This window comes from Dryas octopetala, chromosome 3, assembly GCF_963921425.1.
Source record: "Dryas octopetala chromosome 3, drDryOcto1.1, whole genome shotgun sequence".
NCBI classification, from domain to species: Eukaryota; Viridiplantae; Streptophyta; class Magnoliopsida; order Rosales; family Rosaceae; genus Dryas; species Dryas octopetala.
In genome coordinates this window covers 4,381,257-4,391,802 of record NC_141368.1, presented here as the reverse complement: position 1 = coordinate 4,391,802, position 10,546 = coordinate 4,381,257, and the positions used below count along the sequence as shown (strand labels likewise).

Below are 10,546 nucleotides of genomic sequence, written 5' to 3'. Positions count from 1 at the left end.
CTTAGCACTTGCAGTGATGAACACAACGGCTGAAGTCGCCTTCCCACAGACGGCGCCAATCTGTTGATGCAAATTCTCGTAAGGTAGATGCAACAACTTAGATAAGCTGATCTGGCTGATCAGGTGCTTTGCTGGATGATGAAGTGGATGCTGGTTGAGATCTTCCTGCAAGAGAAACAAGGTCAAGGGAGATGGACCGGTGTGGTACCAGCCAAACACGCTCCGATGATGAAGTCAGTGATGGTGTTTGATGATGGATGAGGAAGAACAAAGGAAGAACTTGGGAGAATGGGAAGAACAAGGCAAATGTTCTGGGTTATTCTCAGCAAGTTGGGTATATTCTTGGGAGAGTGGAAATTTTGTGTAAGTGTTTTGTGTGTAGATGCGTAGTCCTAGTTTTTGCACATATGACTTGATATATATAAGCAAAGGAAACCTTAATGAGTAAGATACCTGCATGTGAATGAATGGTTGCCAGAGACCCACGCACCTGGTCAGACCTAGTTGCATGCTCAGCTGCCTGCTTCTTCAGCATTCAATGCTGCATTGAATGCTCCATTAAATGCAAGGCTGGAAGGTTCAGGCAGACTGCTCCAGTAGTCATGAATGCAAGCCTGATATCCCTTCTGTCAGAAGATTTGTGTCAGGTGCATTTAAGTGTGGCGGTTCGTTCCAGCGTGATCTTCCCGGGAATGGCGGCGGAGAGCCGAGCCGAGCCGATACAAGCACATGTCTTTATGCGTAGACATAAAGTCCATGTATGATCGGATCGGGCATGGGATTCAAGACCGAGCCGATCCAGTAGACTGGGGTCCTTCCGAGCCCTTACTGGTCGACGCCAGAACTCGAAAAGAGACCGTGCCCTGTGCCGAGCCGAGCCGAACCGGAATGACCCTGGTGAGATGGACACTCGATCCATTGAAAGATCATCGGTTCGGCTCGGACCGAACATAGTGGGCCCGGCGTGGGAATTCGGTCTGAGCTGGCAGAGGAAATGCTGACCAGTGATGATGTGGAGGTCAAAGTTTGACTATAGAAAGTCAACTCCGAGGTGGGTGTTGACCAGCCACGTGTCGAGCCGTGATTGGCTATTCGGATCGATGTGGATTTTCCCACAAACACTTACCAAACAGAATATGGCCATTCGTGTCCTTATTGTGCCCCATTACGTACTGAAGATTGACTCTCCCTGCGGTTGCAGAACAATCCAACATAGGTTAGCCCAGACCCTTTAAACCCTCGACCCTTTCCCATGCCTAAGTATTATAGACTAGCACTCTAGCACTACTGGTGCCCCTCCCATCCAATTGCTTAGCTTCTTGAACATTAATATGAGAAAAACTTGTGTAAGGTTGTACCATTCAACACTGCCACGTGACAGGAACAAACTTACATAAGTACTTTTTGAGTAACTCTTGCAGCATTCCAAGTTTGGTCCATGTACTTCCAGTGGTACCGGCCGGGGAGACCATTTTAACCTCCAGGCTAGGATTAGGCAAACGGGAATTTCTGTTCACAAAGAGGGCCACCTACCATTAACACTTGCATAGCAAACAGGACCAACTTTGCTTTTTCTTCCTATGTATCTATTGGAAATGTAGACTAGAGCCCTAGCTTGGTTTAGTTAACACCCTTTCAGAAGGAATTGGAGAATTAAATTAAAGCACGTATACTTGCGCAAGGAACACAGAGCATTCCTTGGAGTTCTGATTTCATGACTAATATGCATAAACTACTTTTTTTTTTTGCCACAATGCATAGAACTACTTAATTTGGAATCTTATGTGCTGACTCAGCAGCATATATATGTCAAATATATCAATGACCAGTTAAGCAAAACTACGAGGAACGTGTAAACTGCTAATAACGATTGGCAACATTTCACAAAATTCTTACAACATAGGCATCCAAGAGAACTGCAAACATATAGACAAAGTTACACAAAAATCAGAGGTTTTTTTTTATTTTTTCTTTTTTAAACAAATCTACATACATAAATTGTTTCCCAATACCACAGTGAAATGCAGGACCTTGACCTCTGGTAAAAATACCGCACTGAATCAACAGATTGCAGTGTACTGCGTACACATTGATGCTGTACAGAAACTTGGGAGTCTGATTATGACACACTGCCACTGCCTCAACAAAGTAACTGTCAAGGATTCACAGAAGAAGAATGGGACTTTCATCGCATACTATTATCGTCAATCCAACTATGTCCAACTAGATGAAGGAATTCCCTGTTTCTGAAACCATTCGGGCATGTGAAACCTTTCGTAAAGCACAGGTCTCACGTCTTTCTGCAGTGAGAGGTGCTTAAGGAGTGGGAGAAGAACATCCAAAAGCTGAACAACAAGGTTAAGAGGAAATGAATAAAGGAGATAAAGAGGTGAAACAGAAAAAGTTAACTGATAACTGGTGAAGAGATACTGAAATTTCAGAAGTTAGATCTTTCTATCTACCTGCGTATCATGTACTTGCACGGCAGAAAACGGAATGCAAGGAATTCCATTCAGAGGTTGCAACAAGAAACTGAAAGGGTTATTGTCAACAATAACAATTCGACGCATATCCTTTGATAGGCCAGAGAGATTCTTGACATGCTCCCGGTATTCCCTGTATTCATCCAGCATTAGAGGTTTTACAAAACTTGGGTTATTAAACAAAATGTTTATAACAACACTCATGAAGCCATACACCCAAAACTCTACATCCAAAATTTGGGATAAGGACTTGAAGTAATAAAAATTAGGAACATAAAAAGTGTGGAAGTGTATAAACATCTAATGAGAATCTTATGATATGTTCCTAAATTTGCAATGATTCCATAATGTCTTCCATAGTAATTTATATGAGGCCATCACCTTGGTAAGCAATTACTTCCGTTTTTAACTTGAGCATCCAAGCATCCCTTATCATTTAACTTCAATTGAATAGTTTTGCCAGTATAAAGAGAACCAATAAAACATAGCTTGCCAGAGGAGGGATTTTTTGAACAGTTGCATGCTTATAACTTGTTATGTGATTTCCTGTTACTAAGTACCTATACTTTAAAGAATCAGATCTAAAATTGTATATCCATACCAAAGATGCCAAAACCTGTTCACTCTCTTCTAAAATGTGTAAGCCCAAAACTTCAACACAAATACACAACGTTCAATATCAACATTGATCATCAGCTGGGGAAACAAGAAAAGAATTTGGCGGAGGGGGCGTCATTCATGTGCATTGTGCATGCATAGAGAATTGACCAACAACCCACCATTCAGCCAAGTCCAACAAGATATCTACATTTATCACACTCAATTAGAAGACAACTCAGGTGAGGTTTTCCGGTCAATAGCTATAAATTCTGGAAAAAGAGGCCAACAATTATAACAAAATATGGGAAAATACAGGAAGCAGCACTTACGTGCTAGTTGTTGAAGGCCGATAAAGTCGCGAGCTGATTCGATTTTCCACATCTATTCTGTCAACAAGTGGTCTAGCATAACCTGTTATCATTCAAAAGTCAAAACCATAAATATTCCAAAAAGGTAGAGGAAAAGGGAAGTGCAAAGAGAAAGAAAAAAAACAAAGAAATGGAAAGTCATAAGCAAACCTTCAAGACCAGCAGTAAACAACACAATCTCAGCAAACTCACTAACTTGTCTTAAGAAGTCTAGCAACCCCGGACGCTCAAAGACTGTAACATAATTGACCTTGGGTTTTCCTTCACATTCCTTCAAACTCCAACACACTCATGTAAACAAAAATTTTATCTTTTGAACAAATACAAGTTGATCAATCAATTAGATGAGGAATGATTCGTTCTAGTTAAGCAAAGCACCTTGTCTGAAGATAGGCATTCAAGCTCAAACCACTTCAACCCACCTTCTGTTGCTTGATTTCGAACAACATTCGGCAAGCTAGATGTCTCATATGCACACACCAGAGTTTCATCCAAGTCAAGAACTACCTGTAAAAGTCTTACTGTTAGACAAACAAAAAAAAGGTGCACATTGGATACCCACATCTCTCTCTCTTTTATATTTTCATTCATATCCAGTTTTAGTAAACTAACTAATTTGCTTTCCAAGAACTTCTAAATATATATATGATTTTTTTTTTGTCTGAATTCAAATATTTTATCCCCTAATAGCAAAATCAAATTTTCTGAATTAATACAAAAGAGCAATAATTTTAGACAGCAACACCAAAAATAAAAATTTGTACAAACAGTGAAATTACATCATAGGCTTCAAAAATATAAAGTTTCTGAATTTCAAACTTTTGGACCGAAGGAACCGTACCGTGAGCTTCTGGAAACGGTCGTCGGAGTCGGAAGCGGGAGTATCGGCGATTTGGACGGCAGAGGCGGTGGAAGAGTCGTGCTCCGGCAGCTCGACGGTGGGCAAGGCTTTGAAGGAAGTTGAAGAAGAAGAAGAAGAGGAGGAAGAGAGGAGAGGGTGGTGGCCGAGAGCTCTGAGGATTTGGAGGAAGATCTGGAAGAAGAAGGCGAACCAGTTGAGCAAGGCTCGCCATACTTGAAGAGTTTTGGGCGAGTACACCACCTCGCCCTGAGTCAACTCAGCAGCCATTATTGCTGTCAGAGGGAGGGTGATTGATTGGGCCTTTGTTCTTTAACTGGACTCGTCTAATCTAATCTAACACTCCTCATAACTCATAAGCCAAGCCAAGCCAATCAAAACTCTCTCTCTTGTTCCTTGTTTTCTCGGCGATGCTTCTTCGACGAAGTCTAGAGAGAGAGGGGCTGGGGTTGCGCGGGCCAACGCGCTTTCGAGGCGAGTGAAAGAGTTTTGAGGGCGTGGGAGTTGTGACTGGGACGGTGGGATGTGGTCTTTACTTTTTGGAATGGATGGGTAGTGGTTTGCACGCGCTAATGGAGAGCGTGGACTTTAGAGAAAAGTGCGAAAGTGAATCCTAGTCCCGCCAATCAGAAGAGACAATCTTTCCTTCTTTAAGACCAACGTTGCTGTCCTTTGATAAATTCACCACCAATGAATAATGATGATCAAAAGTGGAAGCAAGACATTTTATTATTATTTTTTTATGTTTTCTCTTTTCCATTTCAACCAAACACCTTTCTCATTTCATAATATTGATATATTATCAATTTATCATACTGTTAGTCTGTTAATCTAAAAATATTTCATAAAAGTTTATATAATTGATTGTTGTGTGGCAATATAACATGTTAAATTGTTTGACAAGTGGTTTCAAGCTTTATTTTTTTTGGTCAAGCTTAATCAGTTAATCTACTTAGGTGCATAAGAGATTAACTTAGGTGCATAAGTGCATTCGATTACAAGTCTTGGAATTTGAAAGAGGCAAAGTGGTTGAGCCCAAAAAATTAGAAGAGAAGAGGGACCAAAATATAATCTGAGAGGCAACTAGTCAAGTGTACTGATTGTTAATGGCCCAAAAAAAAAAGTGTATTGATTGTGGCCGATTTGGTTGGAGAGAGAATAGACAGCTTTCAAGCACAAGGAACTTGCATTTCATTTAAAAGAATGAAGCAGGAAGGCAACACCATACTAAAATGCAGTTTATTATAGAAATTCAATACTAATTGGCAACTAAAAACCAAATCGATGCCATAATGATTTTATTACATTTCTATGACCTAGTCACTCAGACCTTGCCTTATGCCAACAACCATGTGGACTGAGCATTTTGTACGGAAACTTATGAATGTGATAATTAGCATGAGAATATACGAGAGACAATGCAAAACACAGCATGTACACAAAACCAAAATTGAAATTTGAAGGGCATCCCAGTCCTGTGCTCACAGGACGCAGTATCTGCTCACAAAGTGCTCTTCAAAACTGAATAAAGCCACAAGAGGAGCTATTTCCCCACAAGTTTAGAAGAACCGGATTCATAGATGTAGGAAAGCCATGGGTGCTCTAGTGCTTCCTTCGCAGTTGGGCGTCTCTGGGGATTGATTTCAAGCAAGCTTCCCACAAAGTCGAGAAACCCAAAATCAGTTACTTGCAGGTGATGCTCCAAAGAGGACTCCTCAGGGATTATGTATTCTAGTTGGTTTGTCTCCTAAATATGGAATGGCAGGCATTAGTCCAAATGCCATATTCGTTAAGAACAAATAAAATAGAAAAAAAATTGATGATTTTCTATTAAGAGGAAGACCAGAAACATCCATAATAGTTTTCAATTCTGTAGAATGAGCAAATTTAAATTCAAAGAAATATCCTAGTGTAACTAAAACTATTGCCTCTTTTCACCATCTATAAGAGAAACGTGTCAAATACTAAGCTGCAAGATACATTTTTCCACATTACTCAAATAGGAATGTTTTAAGTGCACCATGACACACTTTAAAAAAAGTCTACTACTATTCACATTTAGGGAGAAGGATTTGGAATATGCACCTCATTTATGTGGTAAAGATCCAATTCGTTTGTGAAGTACTTGTCTGTCTCTCGACCTTTCACTAACATATCCAGATCAATAGGACCAAGCATTCCAATCATGCGTGCAAGGATAGTTACAATCGCATCATTTGGAAAGAGCACCTGATCGATCAGACAGATATTATCAACACAACTCTATTTATGTAGGTATATTTTATCAGAGGAATTATTCCTTCAAGTTGATGGAAAAGTAAAGAAAAGAACATAATCAGAGGCTATAAATGGAGTATTAAGTTCACAGGGTACAAAAGAATTAGGCCATCCAGCATGGAATCATTAACAATACAATCAAATTTTGACATTATGAAAAAACCAAGCCAAGCAGAGACATACTTCCCCAGAGCATAGCTCAGCCAAGATACAGCCAAGAGACCACATGTCAATCTTCTCGTCATAAGGGAGGCCAAGAATGACTTCAGGAGCTCTATAGGAACGAGATTGTACATATAGGCACAAATTGTCTGTGCGAAAGCAACTGCTTCCAAGATCGATGATCTTTATTTCACATCTTCTGTAACTTTTTATAAGAATGTTTTCAGGCTTTAGATCACAGTGAATAATTCCCAAGTGATGCAAATATTCCAATGCCTCTAAACATTGACGGGTTACAACCTGTTAAGAGAGTACCATTAAGTTCCATACTGGCTTGTTATTTCTAATTCATTTTTGAAGCAGCTGAAAAACCATGTTGATTGGATTGCTATATACTTGAAAGTAGATGTGGAAAAGTAAAAGTATTTTCACTTGAAGAACTATATAGCCTGGGCCACAGAAATGGATTCTAAACATCAAAAGCATGCACATGAACATAGATAGATCCAACACATGGACATGAAAATAGATATATCAGTAGGGAAAGCATTACAAGTTAATAGTCAAACAAACCTGCAACCTTCTTAATGTAAAGTAAGCTTCTCCACCAGATTCTTGATTGACCTTCTGAAATTCGTACAGGTTTGCCCGAAGGAGTTCACAAACAATGAAGAGATGCTCCTGTTTTATCAAGAAGAAATTTAGGCATACTAAATAATTTAAAGAATGCATACTATTGTAAGACTTCCAGTCAATCATCCTAGAAAAGAAAAAGACAAAATCATCATTTAGCACGTCCCACTTAAATGAAGCAAATTAAAACAACATTGTTCTTTTAATATTGGAACAGAAAGACGTACCTGATGATAGAAGTAGTCATAAAGTCGTAGAATGTGGCGTTCATCAGCAGGGTCGTGCTTGTTGACAAACTTTAGAAGTTTAATCTCATCTAAACTCTGATCAAAAAAATCTTTATCATTGTTTATGATCTTCAGGCAAACATCAACGCCTGTGTGAAGATCATGAGCCTGTACAACCTTACTGAAAGCAGCTGAACCTAGATAGTCTGTTATATAGTATCTGCTTGCAATTACAGTCTTTAGCACTATTGGCAGATCCTTGTTTGCTTCAAATCCAGTCCTGTAAGTGGCACAACACATGAGTATGATTGATGGCTACCTATCAACATACATATACACAAGCTCAAACCTATATCAACACATAGATACAAATATTTCCTCTCAAGGTAAGTGCTTCTTCTTAGTCAAGTTGAATCAGTAAGCTGCCAATGCCTTACAAATGGCAACTTATTAAGTTGCCTTGTAGTGATTTAAAATCTAGCTTACACAGAATCCACACCAAGAATTCAGCTTTGACACAATCAAAACAATAGAAAGCAGACTATGTCCAGCAAACCTGTTTTTTCTGTGTATGATTCTTAAGTTGAAAACTTCATATTCATCCTGGTCAGTATTGTACATCAAAAGATCATCAGTAGCAACACCATCTCCATCAGCAGCAGCCTCAGGCTCATGGGATCCATCATTTACTTCACTATCTCCAACTCCATGGCTGCCAATTCCATTTGGCAAGAAGTTTTTCTCTGCAGCCTTACTATCTAAACCAGAGGAACCTTTGAAATTTTCAACCTTTTCACTTGTGGAACTCCTTTTACCAGAGGAGTTAGAACTCTTGCTTATTCTATGATATGGAGCAGATTCAATATCAGTGGAAGGAATACCTCCCAAAACCTTTAATTGACAATTACTCAAATCAGTTTCTTTCGAGCTCAGGTAGCTGTCTGCAGAATTTTCGTCACAAAACCCTTCAGCTCTAACATAGCAATTGCAAAGGGGGTCTGAAGAACCACAATGAGCACATCCCTCTGGCTTCTCCTTAAAGCCTCCTTCAAGCTTATTTTTCTTATCAAAATAATAATAATCTGTCACATAAGCCTCACTTTTATCATTGATAGGGGCAATATTAATGAGACAACTCTTGTCCAAGTAATTGAGGCTTATTTCTGATTGAAATGCTTCAGATTTATAATTCAGACCCAGCAGATTCTCGTTTTGCTTGTCTGTATCTGTAGTCATGATGAACTTATCCTCACTGGGACAGCCAAAGTAGTCTGGCCCTTCAAAACAAGGAGTCATGAAGTCTCCATCATCTTTCTCGTCATGCCAGAACAGGTCATTTTGCATATCAAAATCATAGTCGCGTGCTGTGCCAAATTGAGAGAATCTATCAGATGAAGCTTTGGAACTGCCTGGAGATGTAGACCGAATTCCATATGGATTTGTAAATTCTGCAAAAGGGAAAAAGGGTGAGACTTCTATAATTCACTACCAACTAACAGAAAGAAATAAAGGCAACACAATCACTAGGAAATCTTTTCTGAATTCTTAAAAGCACTCAATAAGCCTCAAGCTATTACAGGTGCTCTATGCTTAGTTCATTTGCCAGCATGCCTTGAAATGTGCACATCGTTTACAGATCAGTGACAAAAGGTTCAAGTGGCAAGCAAATTTCTTATTCCATCTAATGGAACCCTCAAGGTCGATTCCCAAAGATTTGGCAGCAAAAGTTATGCCAGTTTTATTTATCTCAAAAAAGGCGCAAGTTTTGGCAAGTTAGTGTTTCTTGTATGAAACTCATAAAAGGGGTAGAAGTAGAACAGAAAGACAAAAGACTAGGAATAAAAGACGTATGATTCTAGAAAAGACTGAAAAGTGGGCTCACTATAAATTGCGTAAGTTTACTAAAAGACATTTGAGGCACATATTCCCCTTCAGGCTTAATTCTAATAACATACTGAAATAGGGAGGGAAAAGTTTGACAAAATAGAGGAAATGGCAGTTGAAGTTCTGTGCAGTAATGCCCCATCAGAGAAGATAGCACCAAACAAGTTCAATTTAACATTTTAGAAAAAGCAACAAACTAAAATATGTCTGGGATCAAAGAGAAGAATAAATAACAAAAATAAAAAAAAACCATGATTTCTAGTCATTTTAGACCCAAAACATCAAATAACAATAGTAATCTGAAAACATACAGTTAGTTGGTCAAATGAGAGTGAGACAAGTACAACTGAGTAGAATGCTGGAGGTGAACAATACAATAATAATGATAACAAAATGCTCATAGAAATCAATCAGAAGCTGAATTTTGATAAAAGTCAACAACTTGAACTACCTGAGGAGCACCTATTGGGAGTAGAAGACCCCATGCTCACGAACTCATCGCCCTCGGAGCTCGATCTCGAGCATTCGCCGCCACCCGGAACCTCCGATCTCCGGAAACTCGCAGGAATTCTGACCGGCGGCAGTGGCGGTGCCGTCGGAAAGACAAATTTCTCGTAATCGAAAGAACCCAGATCGCCTTTTTCAATCATATCTTCTTTGAGAGCCGACTCCGCCTCCGAAAACCCGTTTTTCCTCAAGAATTGCAGCACTGCCTCGACATCCGAGACCGCCATGACCGATAAGTACTCGGAAATTCAGAGCTGGAGTAGTAGTAGTAGTAGTAGTGGTAGTGGCGAGAGTAGAGGTGAGTGCATGTGAATAAAGGAGGAGTGAGAGGGACAAAAGTGGAAACTATGACATTGTTCAGGGTTTGCATGCTTGTAAGAGAGAGAGAAAGCTTTCTCTCTCTATATGCTGTTTCAATGTCTGATGTAAAACTGAAGCTAAAAGAAATACAAGGTGGTGTGGTGTCTTACCAACTTTGAAAAGCGAGGGCCGAGGGTTTTGGGGGTTTTGGGTTTGGTGGGCCCCCACGTGCTATCATCGAATCAA

At 39.6% G+C, this 10,546-nt stretch overlaps 2 protein-coding genes across 2 annotated transcripts; both read right to left on the bottom strand.

Moving 5' to 3' along the window:
• Positions 1-1,869: 1,869 nt before the first annotated feature.
• LOC147289843 (Haloacid dehalogenase-like hydrolase (HAD) superfamily protein) lies at positions 1,870-4,748 on the bottom strand. Its single transcript, XM_086236442.1, has 6 exons — positions 4,293-4,748; positions 3,830-3,958; positions 3,602-3,722; positions 3,413-3,494; positions 2,463-2,616; positions 1,870-2,345 (listed from the first exon to the last, which is right to left on the bottom strand). Exons 1-6 carry the CDS (start codon positions 4,578-4,580, stop codon positions 2,214-2,216), a joined length of 906 nt encoding a protein of 301 aa, XP_086092568.1. The 5' UTR covers positions 4,581-4,748; the 3' UTR covers positions 1,870-2,213.
• Positions 4,749-5,535: 787 nt separating this feature from the next.
• Positions 5,536-10,438, bottom strand: LOC147289842 (Protein kinase superfamily protein). Its single transcript, XM_086236529.1, has 7 exons — positions 9,945-10,438; positions 8,166-9,057; positions 7,610-7,889; positions 7,323-7,430; positions 6,771-7,049; positions 6,396-6,539; positions 5,536-6,057 (listed from the first exon to the last, which is right to left on the bottom strand). Exons 1-7 carry the CDS (start codon positions 10,225-10,227, stop codon positions 5,854-5,856), a joined length of 2,190 nt encoding a protein of 729 aa, XP_086092655.1. The 5' UTR covers positions 10,228-10,438; the 3' UTR covers positions 5,536-5,853.
• Positions 10,439-10,546: the final 108 nt, after the last annotated feature.

Coding starts and splice junctions, on each gene's coding strand:
- LOC147289843 (XM_086236442.1), bottom strand. CDS start 4,580: ATGGCTGCTGAGTTGACTCAGGGCGAGGTGGTGTACTCGCCCAAAACT. Junction 3,959..4,292: donor ACCGTTTCCAGAAGCTCACG/GTACGGTTCCTT, acceptor AGACTTTTACAG/GTAGTTCTTGACTTGGATGA. Junction 2,617..3,412: donor CGGCCTTCAACAACTAGCAC/GTAAGTGCTGCT, acceptor GGATGAATACAG/GGAATACCGGGAGCATGTCA.
- LOC147289842 (XM_086236529.1), bottom strand. CDS start 10,227: ATGGCGGTCTCGGATGTCGAGGCAGTGCTGCAATTCTTGAGGAAAAAC. Junction 6,540..6,770: donor CTGAGCTATGCTCTGGGGAA/GTATGTCTCTGC, acceptor CTGATCGATCAG/GTGCTCTTTCCAAATGATGC. Junction 6,058..6,395: donor ATCTTTACCACATAAATGAG/GTGCATATTCCA, acceptor TTCCATATTTAG/GAGACAAACCAACTAGAATA.